The 26,824-nt window shown below is 39.0% G+C and overlaps 1 protein-coding gene across 23 annotated transcripts in view; it reads right to left on the bottom strand.

The window, feature by feature from the left end:
* Nucleotides 1-26,824, bottom strand: part of CELF2 (CUGBP Elav-like family member 2) — a 702,444-nt gene that overhangs the window by 538,119 nt on the left and 137,501 nt on the right. For 13 of the 23 annotated variants that reach the window (XM_040343368.1, XM_040343357.1, XM_040343358.1 and 10 more), the window contains exon 2: nt 18,523-18,618. The exons of the other annotated variants lie outside the window; for them this stretch is intronic. In XM_040343368.1, the coding sequence (XP_040199302.1) occupies nt 18,523-18,618 (96 nt within the window). The remainder of the gene's footprint in view (nt 1-18,522; nt 18,619-26,824) is intronic. 23 annotated transcript variants of the gene reach the window in all.

Here is a 26,824-nt window from a genome sequence, read left to right as displayed (position 1 = left end):
AACAGTGGTTCAAACATGCTGAAGAAACACCATGGGTAATAAATAAGGGTCCAATGGATCCCTTTACCCTTTTCTGAGGAGTGGTAAAAATGGGTTGCCCCTTTGGTTTGAACATATGCAACCTTCATAATCCTGCACCAACTTTGTAGACTGATCATTAGTGGAAAGTTGGCTTGATTGTACCCACTTGCAACCACATGTCATATTGGGATACATATCTGTGTCCATGCAGCAACATCTCCCAATAGAGAACAATGGGACGGAGATAAGGAAATGCATGCAACATCTATCCAATATCCATATGGCTGAAGAGCTGCAAGCTCTCTGCCATGCTGATACTAGCATTGGGTGGCTGTTTCAAAAATGAAAGATTCAGAGGCATAAAATGTCCTCTAAAATAGCCAACCTGGTACTAGGGATCAGTCTAAAAAGGTGGTACAGAATTGTGACAGTTGTATATGTTCAACCCACTGGGGCAGCCAATTTATACCACTTCCTGGAGAAGGGATAAAAGGATCCATTGGACTCTTATGCATTATCTATGGTGTTGCTTCAGCATGTCCAAACCACTCCCTGTGCTATTCCAAAGTTTTACAATGAGCAATACAGGCTACTTGTCTCTGTGATGCCCAATACAAGCATCACAAATGAAAAGTACCAGGGCCTATTAATATAATGTAATTAAACAATTCTCCTATGCTAGTTCCATATTATGATTTAAACTAGGGTTGTCCCGATACCACTTTTTTAGGACCGAGTACAAGTACCGATACTTTTTTTCAAGTAGTCGCCGATACCGAATACCGATACTTTTTTTAAATGTGTCCCCAAATGCAGCCATGTCCCCCCCATATGCAGCCATGTCCCCCACATATGCAGCCATGTCCCTCTAGCCATGTCCCTCACATATGCAGCCATGTCCCTCTAGCCATGTCCCTCACATATGCAGCAATGTCCCTCTAGCCATGTCCCTCACATATGCAGCAATGTCCCTCTAGCCATGTCCCTCGATGCGGCGGCAGCGGCGGGGGGGGAAAGTATTCTATTTAGGTATCGGGGGTATTTGCGCGAGTACGAGTACTCCCGCAAATACTCGGTATCGGTCCCGATACCGATACTGGTATCGGTATCTGGACAACCCTAATTTAAACCCAATATAGCAATGCAATACATTTTACAATTACAACATTTCTATTAACAGTTTAAATGTTATGTATGCTTATTTTACAGTATCAAACTATGATTTTGGTTTATGTTTAAGAAACAAAACAAAAAAATATAAACTAAAAGTAAACATCTAAATAATTAAAGTACATTTTTAAGAGATCACATTTCCCCTACATGTACACAGAGCTTAATGAGGGAAATGTGTAAGACAATAATTTGAATTTGAGACACTGTGGAATGAAATTTATTGTGGTCGGACTTGATGGCCTGTTCTGCTTTGAAATTTACTAACTATGTAAGAGTGTAATTCCCAATTTTCAGTAGAATAGATTGTCTAATTTTAGAGAAACTAGCAGCATGGATTCCGCAGTGCGCACAGGCAGCCCAGCTCAATCAGCTGACTTTTATCTCTGTGACTGCAGGTCGCATTATCTCATGAATGAACTGCTATGTAGGTCAGTCTGAATCTTCTTCTAATTGAATGCACATTTTAGGCATGGCATTCATGCTCTAAATATCAAGATCCCAGATAATTGGTAGAGAGAATGTATGTTTACATGGGAAAGATGCAGCTATTATAATCCATTATTTTGATATTTTAATGCTGTTCTACACTTTAAAAATATGTATGCTTAACAGTGTACATAAAAAACATTTTCATTATGTGTCCAGTATACAAGCAAAGATATTGGAGGAATAGAATGTTGCTTAAGTAATAATAAGGTAATTAAGCAATACTAGCTCTATACAGTATGACTGTGTCCATATTGATCGTGGTAGATAATGATTTGCTGCTTTGCATCTATAACGTAATTTTAGGCTGTGAGAAAGTACTATATGGTATCGAGCTTAACAATATGTAATCTAATTAGATCAATCCTCCCCAACACAGAGAGTTGCAGAAAATAATCCTGACTAATTGCATCAGGTCTTACAATATAGGAGCTTCCAAAAAAAGGTCTGTTTGCACAACAATCTCATACACACCCACAATGAAGGCAAGAAAGAAACCTTTACTGCTTGGTCACATTTACCCATTAAAATCTTTTGGGAATCTTTGCTGTAACCAACGTTTCACGTAAAATTATTTGCTGAGAAAAACAATGAGGGTGAAAACCAAGTGAATCAGCTGGCCTTTTTTTGCCCATTGGTCAGTTTTAGAAAAGGTTTGTTTAGCATAGGATACATAACTTTTCATTGATATTTGTGTGCATTTTTGTATGCGGTCTTGTGCTACCAGCATGAGGCTTCATATACCAAGGTAAGCTTAAAATGTTTTCATGTGGCAAATATTAAAGGGTAGGTTGAAACTACTAACACAATAGTAGTTATAATAATGTTATCAATTATAATCTATTTTTATAGTAGACTTTATCTCTGTAACATATCTAAAATGTGCCCCTTTTTAACTAATGAAACCACCAAGATACTCAGTCACTCCCTTGTTATCTCTCGCCCTGAATATTGAGACTCCCTTCTCATAGGCCTACCTCTCCATAGGCTATCCCCTCTTCAGTCTATCATGAATGCCGCTGCCAGACTCATCTACCTTACCAACCGCTCAGTGTCTGCCACCCCTCCTGCACCAATCACTACACTGGCTTCTGATCAGCCAGGAAATTACATTCAAAATACTAACAACAACATACAAAGCCATTCACAACTCTGCCCCGAGCTACATCACCAATCTTGTTTCCAAATATCACCCAAACCGTCCTCACCGCTCCTCTTAAGACCTCCTACTCCCTTGTCTCCTCCTCCCATGCTCATCTCCAGGACTTCTCAAGTGCCTCTCTCATCCTCTGGAACTCTCTACCTCAATCTGTCTGACTGTCTCCTACTCTCTTAGGCGATCCCTGAAAACTCATCTCTTCAGGGAAACCTATCACCCCTCCAACTAATCTTTTATCACTTCCATAAGCTCATTCCCCACAGCTAAAACCTTTTGTATCAGCTCTTTTGAGTAGGGCCCTCTTAACCCTCTTGTATTGTACTGTCTTCCTTTTATATTGTAAAGCGCTGTGTAAACTGCTGGCACTATATAAATCCTGTATAATAATAATACTAGTACCATAGAGCTTTAAACCAATTTTAAACTCTTAAAGCTAATGTGTAGACTGTATTAAGTACGTACAGTGACCACATATGTATCCAAACCATTAAAGTGAGATAATTTTTTGGCATACAATGAGGTATTTTATTTTAAACCCATGAAACACCAAACTAGTGGTGCTGTATATGGTGACCATTAATTGGATTGCTTGTATAGTTTTAAAAATGCTGATGCTCTTCTATTTTCTGCCACAGAGGATCAGGGGGAGAAATAAGTGAATTAGAATAAGTTCACTCATTTTCATGTTACAAATTCCCTAGCAATAGGTGTGGAATCACACCACTTCAAGGACTCCAAGTGAGCTTCTTCAATAGTTCTAAGTGGGCCCCATCTAAGTATACTGGGGAATCAAGACATCCAGGAGATATACAGAATATGTCTGCAGGATAAATTATATTGGAACTTTTGTGAATTTCCCCTGACATTGCAATCCTCTGTTAATTTGAATTGAAAGGAAACATTCTATAATGTCCAACTGAATTATACTGGTTATCCAGCCTTTTGTTATTTTTATTTTTTTGCTTATTGGGACTCTGTTAAAGTTATGGCAACATAATTTAGGGCTTAACCTTCAATGTAGGGAATATTATCATTTATGTAATGAGCAATGCTAGCCACACTGAATCTGTGTTTGTGCTATCCATCTAACCACTCATCCATATACTTCACCATAAGGACCACCGCATGGGGGCTTCTGATTAACAACAATTTTTTTCTATTTTCCATAAACAACATTAATGCACTGGCTTGAAAGAAACTGATTGTGTTTTTCCCTGACAAATAATACTTAATATTTCAATTGCACTTTATTAATCTCCATCCATCTTTCTTTCAGAAAACATTTAGAGCCGAAAATTTAATAAAGGAGAAACAATAATGCTACGTACTGAAAAAAATCTGAGCAACATTAATATTTAAAATAAACAAGGGAGGCAGAATATCAGAAGTATGTGCTAGCTAATGTACTTTGCTAGCTTAACTGAATTTCACAAGACACTAGATAAATGTTTCACTTCGATCTGGATGTATTACTGCATTAACTCTTTAAAGGATAGCCCCTTCTGAATTAATAAGAAAGATGATGGACCTTGTGGGAGTCTCTTGAAATTACAGGCATCCCAGCTGGTCACAAACCAGTTATTAGGGTAAAGAATATTATAAAGCAATGTTGAGTTTGTCAGTAATGGCAAAGATATGCTCAAGGTTTATTATGGTGGGACTCTAAGGGTATGATTTATTAATGTGTGAAGTGCAGTCAAGTGCTTTAAAGGGCAGTGAAGTAAGGTGAACCTGAGCCTGATTTATTAAAGTATGAAGCGAACTGAAGTGAACCTGTGTTCATCCTATTATGTACAGAGGAGTATGTAAAAAAAAAAAAACAGAACCTTTTCTTCACATTATTGAATGCTTAAAATGTACATAGGTTCACTTCAGTGCACTTTTCACTTTAGTAAATCTGCCCCAGGATCACTTAATAAACCTGTCATTAAAGAGATGTGGAAGCTGCAATTATTACCCTTTTTTTGTGAAGATCCTAGATGCCTGGTTATCATATTGACTCACTGGCTTCATTACTGTGACCTGTAACAAGTATGTGGTTTGGAAAAGTCAGTTCAATGTCTGGGGTCCTGACCTTTGCCTTTGTGACTAAAAATTTTAAAGTCAGAAGGTCAGCATAACTGCCAGGCAACTAGCAGTTTCAGAAACAAAGGCCAGCCATCCTATGAATGTTTCTCAGTGTCTAAAGCCGCGTACACACCATCAGTCCATCCGATGAGAATAGACCGATAGACCATTTTCATCGGTTAACCGATGAAGCTGACTGATGGTCTGTCGCGCCTACACACCATGGGTTAAAAAAACGATCGTGTCAGAACGCGGTGACATAAAACACAACGACGTGCTGAAAAAAACGAAGTTCAATGCTTCTAAGAATGTGTCGACTTGATTCTGAGCATGCGTGTATTTTTAACCGATGGTTGTAACTACTAACAATCGTTTTTTTCCCATCGGTTAGGAATCCATCGGTTAAATTTAAAGCAAGTTGGCTTTTTTTAAACGATGGTTAAATATCCTATGGGGCCCACACACAATCGGTTTTGACTAATGAAAACGGTCCATCAGACCATTGTCCTCTGTTTAACCTATCGTGTGTACGAGGCCTTAAGGTTTCCTGAAAGAAAACAACCGATTGTGTGAGCACAGACAGCCAAGTGAGGAGTTCTGCTATGCAACTGACCTTCTTATATGAGATCGTATTGCAGAGAATGTGTGAGTGCAACTGTGGTTTTATTACACAAACTGTATGTCGGTCCCAGTCTATTTATCTGCGCAATGAGTTATCTCACTCTTTTCTTTTTGAGCAACAAGGCTCTATGAAGGATTGAAAGCTATGAAGGTTCGAAAGCAATCCATTACATTATTGGAGACTTTGAATCTGATCATCTGGGTATTTTCCTCCTGATTTCAACCTCACAGCCAGGGAGGAGGGAGCAAGGGGCGGGGCTAACCCACGGTCTGTCTGTCTCATAGAGGGAGCGAGCATGTGATGTCCTATAGGGGCATCTAGCAAGGGGGGATAGGAGCGCCAGCGGGGGAATTTATGAAGAGGAGGATCAGTTTTTAGTTGAGAAGGCACTGTGGGATTTCTGCAGCCTGAAGAAGACTGTGTTAGGCATACATGGTTAATTTCAGTTCTGGCCATGATGACAAGGAACTCTGAGGGCAAGTAATTTCTACACTTCCAAGACTTAAAAAAATCTCAACAATCTTGACAACAATTTGTACCCCTGACATCAGCTTTTCTTGATTGGAATATTCTCAGGGGGTACAGGGTCAGTGTCAACAACACCCTTTGTCATCCTTAATAATACAGTGATGAATATGTGTTATCTTCATAAAGATTTGTGCTTAGATTGCCTTTACAGATGCCATAATGCCCCCCCCCCCCCACCCCATGCTTCATAGCAGCTGCAGATATTGTTTCATCACTGATGTATGGAAGAAAATGTTGCATATGACACTGCTGACCTCCTTCTAAAATGCTAGTTGCCTGGCTTTTAACACTCTGACTTCTATACTTTCAAAGTCACTGGCCTATAATGGATATGAGATGAGGAAAGTCAGCATAATGCCATATCTGAATATTTCTTAAAGTGATTATAAACAGATAAGAAGATGTAGAAAATATTACATCTGCTGCTATTGTGGTAATCAACAGAATGCATTTGGTAGCTATTTTTGGAATTAGCCAATGTAGCCCCCCTTGAAGAATTATTTGACAATACTTTAGTCTCCTGTTTCGTTTAGCTTTGCCGTACTTGTCCTGTTTAGATTTGCACAACCTTGTTTTCAGTTTTGTAACAGAGTTGTAAGTATTTACAGGGGGCAGTAAATTGATTCAATTTCTTTCCTCTGCACATCAAACAGTCCTGTCCTGAAGAGAATAGGTTTTTATGCAGGCCCAAAAGAGGTACCCAGTTGAAAGCAGACCTACTGCATGTTCCAATGTTAATTTGAAGTCACGTTTTTTAAATGAGGATTTTCTGAAATCATTACACAAAACCATTTGAGATTTTCGACTCTGCTCGTGCAAGGGGTGAGTAGCTAATGAATTGCACAGTACCAGGTGCCACCACAAACTATGTACCGTTATCTCTGCAGAGATGTGTTATGGCCTAGGTCGACAAGGCCTAGGGCGGCACTTTGCGGGGGGCAGTGAAAAAGCCCACCCTGTCCCTCTGTGCTCATCCCACCCTGTCCCCCTGTGCTCATCCCACCCTGTCCCCCTGTGCTCATCCTACCCTGTCCCCCTGTGCTCATCCTACCCTGTCCCCCTGTCCTCATCCCACCCTGTCCCCCTGCCCTCATCCCACCCTTTCCCTATGTGCTCATCCCACCCTGTTCCCCTGTCCTCATCCCACCCTGTCCCCCTGTCCTCATTCCACCCTGTCCCTCTGTCCTCATCCCACCCTGCCCCCCTGTGCTCATGCCACCCTGTCCCCCTGTACTCATCCCACCCTCCCTCTGTCCTCATCCCATGAAAATTACAGGACGGGTCTTAAAAAGGAAGGGGTGTGTCATATATAAAGTAGGGGGTGCGCGAGTTTCACCAGGCCTAGGGCAGCACAAAACCTAAATACACCCCTGAACACACTCATCTCCACTACATCTCCCTGGTAGATAGAACAGGTTGTCGAGAGAAGCACAAAAGGAATGAAAATAAATGATAGAATAAACAAGGTTTATTCTTGATTGGATAAATCCACACATGAGAAGACAGATATAAACTTATGCACATGCTCCTGCTGGTTCAGGCATATATATATATATATATATATATATATATATATTAACACATTTGCAGATGATTGGCAATGTATCCATGGCAAGTTCACACCTTTGTACAGTATATGTGCAGACACTCCAGTCTCCTGCCACCGAGCATGTCAGTGCTGAGAAATTAGAGCAGCTGCTGGGAGGAGAACACTCCTCTAGTTCCAAGGTTAATACACATGGAGCCAGAGTTGCTAGCAGAAGCACTGGCAGAGGGAGTGTTTAAATGATTTGAGGCAATGGTGGACTCAACCATCACCTTCTTTTGTCCCAATCAGGCCCCCCTCTGCCATGAACCCCATAACAGCCTCATGGACTGTTGTAGAAGTAGTTCCACCACTGTGTACCACAATAAACCATTTTCTTTAGGAAAACCAACCTTTTACAATGCCTACTAATCAATGCAGCACAATGGCACCCTTGGCTTGCATAGAAAAATCTGTTCTTACTATGAAAGGTTAGAAAGTTGTGTTTTAACCCCCTGGAATATATTCCCAGTCCTCCCCATGCCTTGCATCATTATCATAATTTCTATAATTAAGGGAAGCAGTAGCACCAACAATCCCTAAGGTTATGCATCCAGTGCACAAAACATTCTTAATTGATTATTTTAATCTATTGGGATACACAAATGTTCTACATATCATATATTGTGAATGTTTAGACACATGTTTGTCTGCCTGTCTATATATTTTTCCTTGAAATGAAATACAAGTCTTCTATATAAATCAACTTTGCAGTATTGCATTGTCCTGCTTCATAAATAGCCACTGGGTTATTGAATAGCTAAGAGTGTCCAAACAATACCACTGATGGATATTGATGTTATTTCAATACATTTTTTTTTTGCACCAATGCAATCTCCAGATTTGCAAGTGCACGTGAGTGGGTCCCCAGGCTTAAGTAATAAATGTGTATAGGTTCCTTTAGTATTTTAGTGTAATTACCCCATTAAAATTTACTGAGACATGATTTATATTTACTCGTAGAACGAGTGCAAAATTATAGAGAAATTTGTGCTGCTCATCTGTGTCATTGCTTATAACATTTTTATTATGTGTAATATCATAACATTTTTACTCTGTGTAATATCCATCAAATTTGAAATAATGTTGGCAACAAGCAGTACTAAAAATATATTTATGCAAATGTACCTTTTTATGGACATTTACAAAAAATAAGCAAAAACAAAAAAAAAAAACACAAACCAATATGTTGCCTTTTACCTTCCTGCTAACTTTCACAGAATTAGTGTATCCAAAATAAAACCATACACATTTTATCAGACAACTCATGTTCTTTAGAAAAAATATGGATATATTCAGTATTACAAATAGAACCAACGTCCATTAAACATGTTAAATAAACAAGCCCATGCCGAAAACTGCTAAGTTATCATTTTAGACACACATAAACAATTGTACATTTCAACAAACACCTATCCTTAAGGTGCTTTTTCATGCATTGATGCACACTGTGATTAGGCAGCCACCATTAACTTTGAATGGGCCATTAATAAGCATCAAGGCATGAAAAAATACTCACTTTGTTTCGATAACACAGTGAATTGTAACGTATGTAATCACATACATGCAGTACCCTAAAGTACAGGTGCGTTGGCTGACAAACAAAGGTGCTATTTATAATCAACATGAGTTACCATGCATGGAAAGTTGTAAATCAAATCGAATTATGCAAACTAGCAAAAGTTTGCCGATTGGGAATATTTAGAAATGTTAGAAATAATGTTGATTAGCAAGGTGTAGTGGTCATGGTGTGTGACACGGTGTGGGAACATGCCTGACAAAGGGGTCCTACGTGTCATTCAAAAACGTTGCACTCTCCTGTGTTGTGATCATGCAATAAATCATCCATTTGGACGCTATTTACATCGTTCCATGGTGTGCTGGCAAATATCTACATTGTGACTTGAACCAGTTCCCAGCTGGTTGTTGCTGCAGCACCCTAATCTGAGAGCTCATCCAGTAATGTGTGTGATGGGAATATGAAGTATGGTGTGTTAAAGGTCTGAGGGCTAGGGTTAGTGTTGGTGTAGAGGAGGCCAGGGGATCAAGTTGGGTGCATGGAGTGGGGGGGGGGGGGGGGTAATGTCAATGGAGGAGCAAATGGAACAGATGAGGATTTTGGAGGTTCCAGTCTGTCCAGCCTCTGGGCTGTCCTGTTGTAAAAGTGCCTGGAGTGGGGCCAGTAATGTCAATGGAGGAGCAAATGGAACAGATGAGGATTTTGGAGGTTCCAGTCCGTCCAGTCTCCGGGCTGTCCTCTTGTAAACGAGCCTGGGGTACCCCAGACAGGAGCACAACAAGAATGTCCTGGACATGGGGAGAAGTGAGAGAGGGGAATGCAGCTAAGGCTCCATGTACACGGGACGTTTTTACAACTGCTCCTAAATGATTAAACTTGACAGATAGTAACCCACGTTTAAAACGTCAGTTTTGCCATGTTTACATGCCGCGTTTAGCAGGGTTTTGCCGCGTTTTGGCGTGTTTGCGTTTAGAAGTGTTTTAAACCAAAACCCTTTTTTTTTTTTAAATGGCCAAAAAGGAAAAACGCCTATAAATGAAATGCTGCTAAACGTGTGTTACTGCGTTTAGCCGCGTTTAGTCGCGTTCGGCGTCTGAAACTTGGAAATCTTTTGCATCTGAACCCATTTTTTGCTTTCAAAGAAACGCTGTTAAACGCAACTGCCTAAAAACGTCAATAAACGAGACTGTGTACATGGTCACATAGGATAACATTGAATGAGTTTAGGAGCAGTTGAAAAAAGCATCCAACTGCCTCTGAACGTCCGTTTAGCAGCGTCCCGTGTATATGGGGCCTAACCTTGTTTTTGGATAAACTGAAATGGTATGTTATATTTTAGTTGTTCTGCAGTTATAGGTAAATTGTTCATCTATTTTTTGTCCTGTAAACACACTTTTTTATTTGTGAAATAAACTGCATTTTGCTTTTTTTGGTTTGCCAGCAGACAAAAAGGGAGTAGGATTATTATAAGGGTGCAGCAAAGGCAATCAGCAGTTAGCCCCACTGCATGTCAGGTGCCATTACACCAAAAACACTGGAGGGGAATACAGTCCAAAGCGAGCAGCAAAAGTATCTTTGGAATGATTTATTTACATCCAAAAAGAACAAACCATCTTGCACGTGTCTTACAAGGTTTTTGTGACTGATAAAGATATAGATTTTTAGTAACGGTAAAAAAATGTAAGTACTGTAGAAATATAAAGCAACATCAAATTTCCAGCCCTGACAAAGGGCAGAGAAAAAGGAAAGTCATAAACAGCAGGTGAAAAACTGATCAGCATATTCATGCAATGGAAATCCTTGCATTGTGCTCTTAAATGTGAAGCACTACGCTCTGAATAACTCCACCATCAAAATGATTGGCAGAAAGAAAGCAGCAATGTGTACAGAGAAACATGCACTGTGAAATAAAAAACGAATCCGGTGCTAAATCATTGCTGCCTATATATATGGCAAGTCGCTCATGTTAAATATGGTGATAACACTGTGCGGTGCTGTTCCTATTCCTGGTCAGGATGCTCTGGTTCCAGTGTGTAATCAAAGTTGTTAACAGCTGTGAGCAATTACACAATTAAACATTCATTCCTATGGAAGAGCTGGAAGTACAGCAGATTTCTCTCTGTAAGTAAAATTATACCTTTTGTTTAAAGGGAAGCTATAGTGCTTTAAGCCTGGATTTTTTTTTATATATATGTAGAAGTGTAAATCATCTTATCAATGAGTGTTGATGGTTTAAAAGCCTGTCCATGCATTTGGATGGCAATTTTGTATATAATAAGGTACATCCATATTTGCTCATTTCATAGGCTGGCTCTGCTTCCGACTTCGTAGTGCTGAACAATAGGACTCCCTTTTTATCTCTTATGTACAATCATATAGGGTTATATTACTAAAGGAGTAGAGAATGTTCACCTTGCAAAATGAATGTTTACTTTGCATAGTGAATACTGCGAAGCTGTGTTTACTGAATGCCCAATATTGTTCAAAATACATTTTTTCACTATTGGATTTTTGCTTGCTCAAGATTGGATCAGCTTCATCAAATTTACGAGGCCTGGTGAACATTCACTCTGCCAAGTGAGCATTTTATTTTCCTTTTATTAATAAACTCTAAAGACATGCTGGTAGGTAACTGCATCCTGTCTAAGGCCGCGTGCACACGATCAGTCCATCCGATGAGAACGGTCCGAAGGACCGTTGTCATCTGTTAACCGATGAAGCTGACTGATGGTCTGATGTGCCTACACACCATAGGTTAAAAACCAATTGTGTCAGAACGCAGTGATGTAAAACACAACGACGTGCTGAAAAAAGCTAAGTTCAATGCTTCCAAGCATGTGTCGACTTGATTCTGAGCATGCATGGATTTTTAACCCATGCTTTTGCATACTAACCATTGGTTTTGACTTATCGGTTAGGCGACCATCGATTAAATTTTAAAGCAAGTTCTAAATTTTTTGATCGAAGGTTAACTGACCGATGGGGCCCACAGACGATCGGTTTGGACCGATGAAAAGGTCCTTCAGTCCGTTTTCATTGGTTTTGACCGATCGTGTGTACGCGGCCTTAATTGGCCCTAGTATGTATGAATGTGTGTTAGGGACCTTAGGTTGTAAGCTTCTTGAGGGTAGGGACTGATGTATATGTAAAGCGCTGCGTAAATTGATGGCTCTATATAAGTACCTGAAATAAATAAAATAAATAAATAAACCCCTATAAGCCAGGTGTAACTGACTGTAACAATCAACCTTAAACACTTGCCGACCATTCTATAGCACATTTACTGCTACAGGGCAGCTGTGCTGCGCAGGATCACGTATATATACGCGATCCTGCACTTCCGGGGATTTTTACACAGCGTGTCCCGGAGACCCCATGTCCACCGCTCCCACTGATTATTCAGTAAACAGGTAAAATAGCATTCTGCCTATGTAAACAAGGCAGATTGTGTTCTGTCAGTAGAGAAGGCATGGATCCTGTGTTCCTGTAAAGCAGGAACACTGAAACATGCCTTCCACTAGTAAAAATAACCTCCCCCACTACATTGAATCACCTGCTGGGTACACATTTAACCCTTTGATCATCCCTAAAGTTAACCCCTTCCCAGCCAGTGTCATTAGTACAGTGACAGTGCATATTTTTAGCACTGATCACTGTAATAATTCCGCTGGTCCCCAAAAAAGTGTCAAAGGTGTCAGTTATGTGTCCAATTAGTTTGTCGCAATATCACAGTCCCACTATAAGTTGCTGACCGCTGCCATTACTAGTAAAAAAATAAATGAATGAATGCAAATATTTTTGCAGGACAAAATATGATTTTTTCATTTTATTTTCACTGAAGTCTGCAGAGCATTGCCCCTGAATCTGTGGGTCAAGTGTGCAGTGTCAGGTTCCTAGAGCTCACTACCCATACCTTTGGGCAGACAGTTTCTGAGCTATAGGCAGGGAAAATGAACTGTAAACATGCTGATTAGCGCCCTTGCAGTTCATTGATACTACAAGCCTGTCTGCCTTCGGTGGAGGATAGGCCTAAGTTTATTTCTTCACAGAATCCTGTGACTGAATGATGTGGCTGTGCGTCAACATGCTACTAAAGGTAAACTTATCCTGAAATGGCTTGGATTATTCCTCTGCACTGTTTGGGCTGCTTTTTTTGTGTCCCAGCTTGTCTGTTCTTATTCTGATCATCAGATTATTAAGTCTGCTATTGTCCATCATTGCTTCATCGACCTGTCTGGAACCTGGGCTCTATTTGTGCCTGACCTGGCCATCGGCCAGCTACTGTCTATCAGTCTGGGGACTTTCATTGCATTGCCCCTAGAAACACTCAGGGTCTACCAAACTCTGTGACCTTGCCTGGAAATAATGTACTTTCCGCCTAGGTTCACACTGCTGCGAATTTAAAATCGCGGTAAAATGCGCGATTTTACCGCGATTTTGCGGCCACGATTTTGCCGCGATTTGCCGCGATTTTGGCCGCAATTTAATGTAAATCGCGGCCCGAAATCGCAAAAAGTAGTACAGGAACTACTTTTTGAAATCGCAGATGCGGCGTCGCACTGATTAGGACAGTGCCATTGCCGACAATTGCCGCCGATTTGAGATGCGATTTGACATGTCAAATCGCATCTCAAATCGTTCCAAATCGTACCCAGTGTGAACCAGGGCTCCATGTGGCTTTTAAATGAAAAGTGTGCTAATAGAAAAAAAAGTTATTGCTCATCAAAACGAATTACAATGTATGATTTTAAACCTGTACTGCAGGCCTGACAGTTTAAATTGCTTGGTAACTATGGGCATTGTTATTTTTTACTAAACAACTATGCTACGGGTGGATTTTATTTTTTTATTTAAAAAAAAAATGTTGCAGTATGCTGTAAAGCATATAAAACACGTGAATTCAGTTCGCATGTGCCGCGCTATATAAGTTTTTCATTCATTCATTCATTCATTCATATATGTATTTTGTACAAGTTGCATTTTCAAATAAATGTATTTAAACACATGCGTATGCTTTATGTACCAATATATTTTTCTGCATCATTCTTATATTTCTTTGCTGCTCCACAACAAATGCCCCTGTGGTTTAACTCAGAAAATATTTATTTATAAAAAAATGGAACAATTACACAGGAATGGACATTCTGACAACTAATGTCACTAAAAGCAGTGTTATTATAGGAAAGATTCAGCAGTGATTTTAGTTATAGGAGGGAAAAAAAATGCTGTCAGACTTGTAGGGCTATAACAATAATAAACTGTTTTTTTTATAAAGCGGTGTGTGTGTTACACCTATTAAAAACATTATACTGGGGGAATTAAAGCAATTTGTTAACTGCAATGTCTAGTCTCAGGTGTAAAATGGGACAGTCTATATTGGCAGCTGGAAAAAATAGCCCTCCATGACCAATTAAACAGTCCTTTACTGCTTAATAGCTGTTTCTACTGAAAAAAAAAGAAAAAAAAAAAACACCCATTGGTAATAAAAGATAATGCTGAGCTGGACTACAGAAGTGAAGAGTGGGTAACTCTGTAAGGGCCTTGCTGTTTCTTCTCAGGAGACTCTTGTCCTGTCACTAGACTGTCATTGGAGGGATAAACCCTGAAGCTAGCCAGTAGCCAGAGCTCATATGAGTGAAACAGTTCTTCAATGTCTTGTCCAGGAGATTGACAAGCGGAGAAGATATAAACAGGCAAATGGCTCCAGATCCTTATCAATAAAGAAAGTACTAGATGCTCTGGGCAATTCTGAGCCTAAATGATTTAATGAAAATAATCATCTGAATATTTATAGAGAAATCATCAATTTGTGGATCTCATACTGTATGCAAACATACAGCTGCACAACTGTACTAGTTTTTCAGGTAGCTGAATCAGATATATGTTGAAATGTTATTTATAACGTGTGTTTCACTGGTTGGCATACCTTGGAGCCGGTCTGATCTTGAGACTCAGGGATTTTAGTTACATCTCAAGGCTTATGGCCAAAATCTCAGGATCACACATCCCTATATCCCTTACTCCATGTGTTTCTTTCTACTGTTTCATTACAAATGTTCTCCTATTGACTTTAATAGAACCTCTACATTTACAAGTCTAAAAACTATAACCATTGTGTATTCATATATGTGTGTGTGTGTGTGTGTGTATATATATATATATATATTTTTTTTTTTTAACCATTGTGTAGTTTTTTTTAACCATTGTGCATTCATATATATGTGTGTGTAAATATATATATATATATATATATATATATATATATATATATATATATATATATATATATATATTATATATTTTTTTTCTTTTTTGCAGATAGGTAACAGCAGTTGTATATGGTGCTCTTCAATAAAAAAACTTGTTGTTGGGAAAAAAAAATTAAGCTAGAGAAGCCAGAATCTTTGGAACCCAATCAGCTTCTATCTTTCATTTTCAAAGCTTAACTGAACAAATTTAAAATTGAAGCTGATTGGTTGCATGCACAGCTGCTCCAGCCCCTCATTATTTTTACTAAAATAGATCACTATTGCATGAGTATCTGCAAATGCCGTCTTGATATGGTTGTTGAACCAGCAGTTGATATATACAGAATTTGCGTAGTCATTCCACCGTTGAAAGTGTATGTACACTTCTTACGTGCCGAATGGGGCACAAGAAACAACATAACTAGACTATACCCTGGGACGTTTGAATGTAAAGCATTGATTTTAAACAGAAACTACTGCATTTGGCCACTAGATGGAGCAAAGTGTTATAAGAAATCCTTTTGATACTGATAGCAACATCTAGAAGCCAAATGTGGTATTTTGTGCATAAATCAATTATTTACATTGGGACAGTGCAAGATATAGCCTCATTTGTTTTTGTCTTTGCCCCATGCACACAGAATACATGTATATGCACTTCCACTATTCATTTTTTTATTTAATTTTTTATTTAAACTTTATTTTATTTTAGGAATATTTTCAGATACATTACTGAATGCATAAACATTGTAAAATCTTACAGACATCCTATATTTATTTACCTCCCCCCACGATCTGATATTTTCACATTTTTAAATTTGGTTTTTTTTTTGGGCACTCCCACCAGATGTGTACTGTTGTTCCCTTTTGTTTACACTCTCTCCGACACTGGGGGGACCTGCTTGGCTGAAATGTATTAATTCTTTCGGGGGTCAGATGCCATCTTACCTAACACTTATAGTTGGCTTCTATAGTAGTGATATCTGTTGCATAGTTATAGACTGCTTCTATCATTTGTCTAACTTTACTGCTAAGTCTTGTTCCCATTTCTCTATATAGGGTAGAGCCCCCTTCCTTCTAATTCTGTTAATATATCATACATTTGAGAGATTCTATGTTTCAAAGGCGTTTTGATATTGCAAAGTTTTTCAATTAGGTTCAGTGATTTCTCTTCTCTAATTGGTTGAGGGATTTTACTTACCTAGTGCTTAAGTTGCAGATATTCCCACTCGCTTACCTGCTGCCGCCCGTGCATTGTTTTTAGATCTAAGCTTGTCCTTATTTGCCCTTGTGTCACTACATCTTTTAACCTCCCTGGCGGTATGATTATTTCAGAAAAAAGGTGCTGAAAGCGGTACCATTATTTGCAAGGAAATTTGGCGTTTTATACTGTAGGTCTGTAATTCTTAGGAATAACTCACTTAAATCTGACCAAACAAGAGACTAGTAGGCATCCCGGGTATGACATTTTTTTAAAAACAAAATCATATTTTATAATATAATAAATAATTATAAATAATTATAACAAGTAATAATATAATTATAATAAAAATTATTCAATAATGTAATCAACTCAAAATCACTGAAATTTGCTCAGTTGCAGAATTTTCGCTGTCATTACTTTTATTTTTTTATTACGAATTTCCCCACAAATCGCTATCGCACAATTATGCAAGTGATTATAATTTATTATCGCTGTTTTCTAGCTGCTCTAAAACCATTTTTGACATAAAGGGACACTTTTGGTTGCTATGGACAATCTACAGTTTGCAGGCAGAAAAAACAGTTTTTATTATATAAAAGTACATGTAGAGCACTGGGCAGACCACTAGGGACAAGGGGTGTGTGTTTTTTTTACATACAGTACTGTAATCTATAAGATTACAGTATACTGTATGTAATGTGTTTGTTTACGTTTTTGAATTTGGCCCCATTCTCTACTCCCGTGCGTCGTAACGTCGCAGGGAACGGAGATCGGCGGCACAGGAGGACACTGTGTGAATCGAGCGAGGTCCCGCTCGCTCACACAGAGCGGTGGCATCGCTGGATCCAGGGACAAGGTAAGTAACTTTGTCTGCTGCTGCAGCGAGGCAAGCCCGAGTCTGACTCGGGGTTACCGCTTTTGGTATAAAATTCTCACCCCGAGTCAGACTCGGGAATACCGCTAGGAGGGTTAATTGTGCATTTCCCATGTGTCTCCCCATCCGTGTCCCATTACCTGGGATAAAAAAACTTGTTCCCGTCAACAAGATTATTGGGGAGTTTTATTTCCACTTTTCCCGTTGATATAGTTTATCCCATACTTTGAAGACCGTTTTAGTTAACTCATGTTTGTCGCAGTTAAGTGTTCTGTTTTTAGGTGGTATCCAGATATTTTTCCCTAACTGTGTCATGTGCAATGTGTTTTCCATTTTTACCCATCTCTTATTTGTGCTTGTGTTTCCCCATTCTAATAACCTTGCAATTATTACCGCCATATAGTATCTTTTAACATCAGGGACCGCTAAACCTCCTTTCTTTTTTTCCTAGATAGGAGCCCACTACTTACTTTTTTATTCTGCCAAATATATTTCAAAATTATTGTTTTCATAATTTAAAAAAAACATTGATGTATCCCTATCGGGAGCATTTGGAATTTATATAGAATTTTTGGTAGGATCACCATTTTTAACAGATTTATCCTTATCATCCAGGAGATAGGTCTCCTCGATAGGTATTTTTATATCTACTTTTACTTACTTTACTTTAATATATTTTTTCTATAGTAGGAGTTAATTTAATTTCCAAGTATGTTAGTGCTTTTGGCTCACAGGAAAACGTGAATTCCTGTTGTAAAGCAGCTGCCTCTTTCTTCTCTATTCCTAAATTCAATATTATTGTTTTTGTAGGGTTTATCTTAAAGTTTGTAAGATCACCATAATCCTTCAATTCTTTTATTACGTTTGGTAGTAATAACCTTGGCTTAATTACGTTTGGTAGTGATAACTTTCACTATTCAAATATCTATGCAAACTTTTTTTTTTTTTGATCAATCCCATATTACTAAGGAAGATGCATAGACAAAACACAGAAAATTAGTTATAAATATGCAAAGTGAACTTTTTTTCCATGTACCTGCTTTTAATGTTGGATGAACTTTCGGCGATAGAAAATAATGCTTCATAAAATGTGGGGTCTGTATTAACAAACGCTTGTGATGTTCTTTGGGATCTGGACAGCAAAAAAAGATTGGAATCGCAAATTATGACTTTAGCACTTTTTGGAGTATTCATGCAGCATTAGTGACCACATTTTACATTAATAACATTCATAAATACAAAAAAAAATGCATATGGCCAGGGTGCATTTCGATCCTTTTAGATGCCAAGATCTTTCTCAAAAATGCCCTTGCACAGGTGCTTGCCATAGATACTGATGGTCTGCCTGTTTTGTTTACTTTTGATTTGTAGGGCTGGAGTGCCATAATTCTATGTTGCCTATGCCCAAAATGTGATTTTTTGTTATGTACAAAATGCCAATGCCCCACAAAGGTATAAGATGCTGGTCACCTGTTTGTAGTCTACATCTCAGCATTATCCTTTTAAACTCTGTAAATCTCACAAACACAATGAAATTTGCTAAGCACAATGGGAGAAAAGCATACAAAAATATTTCATGTGCTGAGCAACCTGCAGTCACAAAACCTTTGAAACTGAATATTTTTTCCAGGAGGAACATTCTTAGTTTAGGGTCTAATGCAGGAAAACATCCGCAGTCTGGTGCACATTGAATGAAATCCTCGTAGCCTCTGAACAACAGGGTATTCTGAATTTCAGATTACCTTAGATTACCTTAAATTTAAATAAAATCCAAATCCGAGCTTCAGTTTTATTTTTTGGTGTTATAGAGTTACAAAGTACTACTTGGAGAAAACCATGAATGTTTTACTCAAATGACGTTTCTGCCTTCTTCTTCTCCTAGTGTATGTACACACTTCACTTGACTGCCAATGCCACCAGGACCCTTCTATCTAAACATACATGGTAAGATTTTTAAAGTGGCTCTTATTTGGCCCATCATCCCATCAGGCGTCCCATCAGGGATGTCAGGAGCTCCCCAAAACAATCTGCACATTGTTTGCTACTTTAAAATACACACTTTGTTTTGCGACCTGGGTTGGATATGAATTGGCATTAACCTCTTCAAGTATTTGCCCCCTTCCTGATCAGGCCATTTTTTTGCAATACGGCACTGTGTCGCTTTAACTGACAATTGCGCAGTCCTGTGATGCTGTACCCAAACAAAATGTATGTCCCTTTTTCCACACAAATTGAGCTTTCTTTTTCTAGTATTTGATCACCTCTGCAGTTTTTATTTTTTGCACTATGAACAAAAAAAGCATAAATTTTGAAAAAAAAAACAATATTTTGTAGATTTTGCTATAATAAATATCCCCATTTAAAATATATATATATATATATATATATATATATATATATATATATATATATATATATATATATATATATATATATATATATATATATATTTTCCCTCAGTTTAGGCTGATATGTATTCTTCTACATATTTTTGGTAAAAAAAAACGCAATAAGCGTATATTGATTGGTTTGCGCAAAAGTTATAGCGTCTATAAAATAGGGATAGATATATGTATTTGTTTTACTAGTAATGGTGGTGATCTGTGATTTTTATCAAGACTGCGACATTGCGGCGGACAGATCAGACACTTTTGACACTAATTTGGGACCATTGACATTTATACAGCGATCAGAGCTAAAAATAGTGATTGATTACTGTATAAATGTCACTGGCAGAGAAGAAGTTAACACTAGGGGGCAATCAAGGGGTTAACTGTGTTTCCAAGGTGTGTTCTAACTGTAGGGGGATGGGACTGACTAGGGGAGGAGAGAGATTGGTGTTCATACTTAGTATGAGCACACGATCAGTCTCCTCTCCCCTGAGAGAACCGGGATTTGTGTGTTTACACACACAGATCCCGGTTCTCGCCCAGTCATCTCACCCGCCGGGCATGTGCATCGGCTCCGGGGACACACGGCATGCATGTGCTTGCTATGACGTCTTATACAAGCAACGTACAGCTGCGGCCATTTGCACAGCCATGCCAGCCTGCCACTGTATATCTGGGGCAGCTGGTTGTCTAGCGGTTAATTACATTTCTGGTTTGGAATAATTTTGAATTTAGGAGATTCAGTAGCTTTTATAAAGTTTAGCCAATGCACAACCAATCCACATTTTCAGAATTTGCTCATCAAGTAGTAGCAGTAGCAGTAGCATGAGCTCACTTCGATAAAGTTAACAAAGGCCATTAGCCATGTGATTCCCCATTCACATAAACATTTCCAAACTTTTTTGGAGGGAGCAAGACCAATATCCTGAGATAAAAGCTTGCACCAAGATTGCAAATGTGGCCCTAGTGTTCTTTTTCTTTTGTTACAAAATAAATAGAGAAAGAAAAAGTGTTGGGTTGAAAGAACCACATACAAACCATATTTGTATACAATACATTGATTTCATTCAGTTTAAGACAAAGAGATCATATTGTGTGACAGTGAAATAATGCCAAAAGGTGTTAGAAACATTGAACAAAAACCTTAATGTGAATGCTTTTATCAAGAAAGCAGTGTTCTATATTTCAATGACAAAAAGCAGATAAGAGCCCTCACCCTTTGTTGATATATTGTACAGATCTAGACAATGTATTATCTGAGGACTGTTTGGAATCAAGTTTTTTTTCTCTCACTTCCATTTTCCTGCTTTCATTCCCTTGAGTGGCTGCTACCATAAATAGCTATCTGTGATCAGGAGGCAGAAAGCTCCTAATCAATGGCAGAATGTAGGCATCCACCTGTGATGAGGTGTCGGTGGAATGCTCAGAATCACGATGGTCTCGTTAATGCTGAGCACCTAGTTCTTTTTTTTCCAGCTTAATGTTTAATGTTGCTATTTTTGCACATGAAGATACCAAAGGGCATATAAAAAAAAAAGAAATATTTGAATCAGCAAATATGCAGAGTTAACAAGGGACAAAAGGGAAACAATAATATCTACTTAAAGCGGGAAGTATATTGAATCTTCAGTAAGCACATTCAGGTGGATTTACTAAATAGACTTTGCACTCCAAATCTTAGTAAATAAGAGGAAGCTCTGCTGACGTCCATTATCCAATCATATGCAAGCAGCAACATTTTTTTTTACATTTTCCTTCCTTGTGTTCCTTTGCAAAGTGAAGTTTCATCTCATTTACTGAGCTCTGCAGCAACTGCACTTGCATCATAAAAAAAATATTAAATTAAAAATAAACTGTGCAAAATGCTCCTGATGTCCTTTCCTTGGGCATCGAGGAACCTCCATTTGGCCGTTTGATGGACCCCAGGTCTCATAAATTATTGCCATTTAATGAACTTCAGGATACATTTGATCTGCCTCGACAGGTCTTTATGGATACCTGCAGATTTGCCATTATGCCCACACCATAACCAGAACTTTGCAATTCTCTTCTCCTCGCCCTCCGGACTGATTTCCGACATTTACCAGATATTGAATGCCTATTTCATTCAAGATCAAGGTAAACACTCTTACATGCTCTGATGGGGGAGGGTACTAGGTGAGGAAATTCCTCTGGAGGCGTGGCAGGTGGTCTGGTCTCAGGCAGCTAAAAGCTCCCTATGTACCCTCTGTAAGGAAACGCGTATAAAATGATTTACTTTTGGTACCTGATACTAGATGTACTCCACACCATCTATCCTACTAGTTCTGAACCTTGTTGGCATTGCCACAGGGATAAGGGTACCCTCTTCCATATATATTGCAGCTGTCTGCTGGGTCACTTTTTTGAGGTATCTATCCCAATGCCACCAACATTTTTCCTGTTGGGCTTACCACCCCCCTAAAAATTTCTAAACCCTAAAAGAAGCTGCTGCGCCATATTTTGACTGCTGCGCACTGCCTTATAGCTCTAAATTGGAAAAAAAAAACACTCCACTCCCTCCTCAGATGCCTTGTATGCTAGGATGTGGAGTTGATAGACAAAAACTGACTGCTAAAATACAGGACAAAATGGAGGTTCACAATCGCATTTGGGAACTATGGCATGGGGAACATTGTTGTCATCAGAACAGCGAAAGAGCTAGATGGAGATTTCTCCTCACTTCTTGTCCTAGTGATACTAGTACAGGGATAGAGATGAAATCTCCTCAATGGGGACACAACCAATAAAAACTTGAAAGAGGTTTGAACTCCCCACTAACTGATACAACCCTGAAAGAAAAAAATTGGCTGGGTTTATATTTTGAAAAAAAGTATTTTGGCATAGTGCTTATCTGGGATTTCCTGGAAGCTTTCGTAGGCACATTTTTTTTAAAAATCTTGTATCTCACATTTCTCATTGCCACCCAGTCATTGTTTCCGAAACCACCTTAAAGTGTATAATACTTTTCAAAATATTTGATGAACTCTCGAGCTAGTATTAAAGTTTTGTGTATAGTGCGGGATGTCATCACTTGGATAATCAAGACTGACAGGTGAACCAGTGAAAAAGACATCAAAACACACTCAGCACTACTGTATTAGTGGAGCTATTATTTTTTTTTTCAGCCATCAGCACACATGTGGCTTAGGAACGAGATGGAGGAAACATATTCCAAGAGTGTTTCTCTCTTACATCAGTGACTGTAGCTCACATTTATTGCTAGCTACTCAGAAATACATTGCATAACCTACGAAGCAGTTAGTACTGTTAAGGAATCTTATCATAATGAATTCTAAGTAAGACCGGCCATATACGGGGCAAACGTCTTTTCTGCAAACATGGGATACAGGAAAGAAATGTGCACAATCTCCCAATCAACACAGACCGTGCAATTGTTTGCTCCCAGCGGGTGGTCAGGGGAAGTTGTCCCCGTTGGGAGAAGACAGTGATTATTGCTAGTCGCTATAGCATAATCGTAAGAGAATCCAGCAGGCTGGTTTTACCCCAGTAAATCGATCAATAAACTTGGTACGTTTAGCCTGCCCATTAACGGTTTGGAGCTATGTCGGTTCCTACTGAACTGGCCAAGATTCGAAGCATGTATGGCTGGCCTTAGTAACATGCCTAAAATTATTATTTTTTTTAACATATTTTTTTTAAGATTAAAAAAAATATGATTACAATCATTCAAACATTCAAATAAGGCTTTGTTCAATGTCTGTTCTTATAGGTACATATGAGTGCGACTTAACATAGTCAAAATAGGTATTAAAAAAGCAGTAAAGATAACTCATGGGTACCTTTTGGTAAACCCATTGGTAATACCGGACATGCCACCAGTCAATCCGGACACCCCTATTGGGAACAAACTGTGTCCGGGTGGGGACATAGCCCATCATCACTTCCGGGCATTGCTCCTTATTTTACCCAAGGTTGGTTGAGGTTTTAAAAAATTGTGTAGTACAGCTTCTATGATTACAGCAGCTGGAAGGAAATGATGTGCATAAGAGCCTGTGACAGTCCTTTTGTTATATTAAACCCTGCCTCAGTGGAAGATTATGGCAGCAGGGGTGGAGGAGAACATGGGCAGAGGAGGATTACACCTTAAAGCGGGGGTTCACCCAAAAATCAACTTTCTGCCATTAGATCCAGCATACTGCTGACATCTGCAGTATGCTGTTTTTTTTTTTGTACTTATCGTTTTATCAGCCGTTGTTATCCAGCTCCGAGCGGGGATTCCTTCCGGGTATAGGCATTCCTAAGCCAAGCGGAGTTGATTGACGGGCTGCTAAAGCGCGTCACGCCTTCCAAAAATACCCAACGTGACACTCGGGTGTTTACGGCGCCTACGCAGTCAGCTCTACACGGCAGGCGCCGTATAGCGCCGTAAACACTTTGGGTATTTTCGGAAGGCGTGACACGCTTTAGCAGCCCGTCAATCAAATCTGATTGGCTTAGGAACGCCTATTCCCCGCAGAAATCCCCGCTCGGAAGCCAGATAACAACGGCTGATAAAACGATAAGTACAAAAAAAAAGAAAAAAAAACAGCATACTGCAGATGTCAGCAGTATGCTGGATCTAATGGCAGAAAGTTGATTTTTGGGTGAACCTCTGCTTTAAAGAAAAGGCATCAACAAGGGACACATCTTACTGACTGCAATGTATGTCCCTTGTGTTTATTTTTATGTTTTTTTATTTTGGCTGCACTTAGGCAATCATTTTCTTGTGTTGTGTGTGTTCTTCTGTCTCTCATTTTGTTTCAATATCGTTTCCTGAAAAGGTATATAACATTTGAAAAAGGCACCAGCAACAAAGTATATACAAGTCCACTTAAGTTCAAGCTGACATATACATTTTTGTGTGTTTGTGTATTCATTTGACAATAAATATAATGCTTCTGTGCTCGAATAAACTATGATAAATCCCCTAATACATCTAATCAGATTAGATCAGCTTTGTGCACTTTCCATAAACAAGCTGCAACAAGACTCACATACCACGGCAAAGCAATCACATCTCAAATGGATACACAAAATGGAGGGGAAAGGACTGTGGAATTTCATTGTAATAGAAGAGATAATGCCTGGGGCCTTGCTTTCTTTAATCTTAGACTTTCTTGTATTTTCATCTTCTCGGCCCTGACAGCTGTTCCCTCTTTGAGTGCTCCCTTCTTATAGCTGTTCAAAATTTTCTTCTTTCCTAAACCTCTTACTAAAGCTTATCAGACAAATGCAGTAGTGTAACAGAAGGAGGCCCAAACTGTAGCTAGGGGTTTATCAGCAGCATATTTCCATTCGGTATTAACAAACACCATGTACCTAGGTAAACGTAGACTATAGCATCATGCAGCTTATTACCTTTTCCATCACTCCCTAAGTTCCAAACTCAAGACGGTATAAAGGTAGCAAGAAAAAGTCTCTGATATAGCTGGTTTGTTTCAATATTTTACATTATTTATTTTTATGCAAGAAGCAGTTGGGTTTAGGAGGGATATAATAGGGATATAAGGATCGTTGCTCTTAATTTTCTTTACCTTTTTTTTCCACTGCCTTATCTAGTCAATCTGGGAAGCTGCAGGCTGGTTGGTAAATTGAGCTGGAAATTTTTCTTTGTTTGACATGCGTCACCCTTCCATGTCCTCCTTGCTGCAAAGGCCAGTTATAGGTATGGACAGTGGCCATTTATCTGTACTGTTAGAATACTGGTGACGGGACACAATGGACACCTTCGCTGAAATTGTGCTCTATGCTGGGTATCCAGTGTGCCCCTGTGTAATTAAGGAGGGGTGGGCTCCCTCCAGCCTCATCTGATCTCTGCCTATCTATTATAATGCATGTGCATCTACTATGGAGGATCTCATATTTACAAAAGGCAAATCCACTTTGCACTACAAGTGAAAGTGCACTTGGAAGTGCAGTCGCTGTATACCTGAGGGGGACATGCAAGGAAAATAAAAAACAGCATTTTAGCTTGCACATGATTGGATAATAAAATCAGCAGAACTTCCCCTCATTTTAGAGCTAACCCTCAAATTTACAGTGACTGCACTTCCAAGTGCACTTTCAGTGCAATTTTAAGTTCACTTTGCACTTGTAGTGCAAAGTGGATTTGCCTTTCGTACACCTACAGCTCACCACTTGGTTCCATTGGCAGAGCTTCACATCTTTATAACGAATCAAGGTACTTTATGCTCTAGATGGTCATCTCTGCTAAACTGTACTCACGCTGGGAACTAACCTTTGCTCTTTGAGTGACTATCCATACTGTCTACATATTTTCTGTATTTCCTCTGATCAGTGTGCAGGGTTTATTTATACCATCCACCAACAAGCCACTGTACAGTGTTCCATCCCGTGTGTACCTCAGCCACATACCACAGTCCCTAGGATTATCCATATCAGGACTGTGGGCCTCTGGCAGTGTCTGCTCATTTTTTTTTATTGCGACTTGCAGTACTTTTGCATGGTTTCCATTGCAGATAAATGTGTAGTGTCTAGACGTCTTGCTTGTTTGTTTGTCTGTTTGTCCTGTTTGTCCCCAGACAATGTTGTCTATGGATGGTGTTTGGTGAAGGATCGATGGTGTTGTGATTTGTCTTTGGTTCATTGATTCATTTTGTAATAAATAAAATAATTTGATAACTGTAGATAATATTTTTTTTCAGACACTATATCTCAGAGGCTATATGTAGTGGTAGTTTTCTATACCTATCGTCTTTTGGCATAGTGTTTTTTCTATGTTAATTAGCCACTGAGCTCCACCTCTCTACTTTTGGGGTTAAGTGGGTGAATGCCTAACCATAATTCTGTTTTATTTGAATGGCTTGGTTCCCATAGTCTTTTCATGCTTCTATGCATTTATTATTTACTCCACAGGAGCCTGCAAAGCATTGCACCAGTGATCTGTGGATTGCAGGGGCAATTTTA

The sequence above is a fragment of the Rana temporaria genome, chromosome 3, assembly GCF_905171775.1.
Source record: "Rana temporaria chromosome 3, aRanTem1.1, whole genome shotgun sequence".
Taxonomy (NCBI): domain Eukaryota; kingdom Metazoa; phylum Chordata; class Amphibia; order Anura; family Ranidae; genus Rana; species Rana temporaria.
The sequence above is the reverse complement of the archived record's forward strand: the minus strand, read 5'-3'. Positions and strand labels throughout refer to the sequence as shown.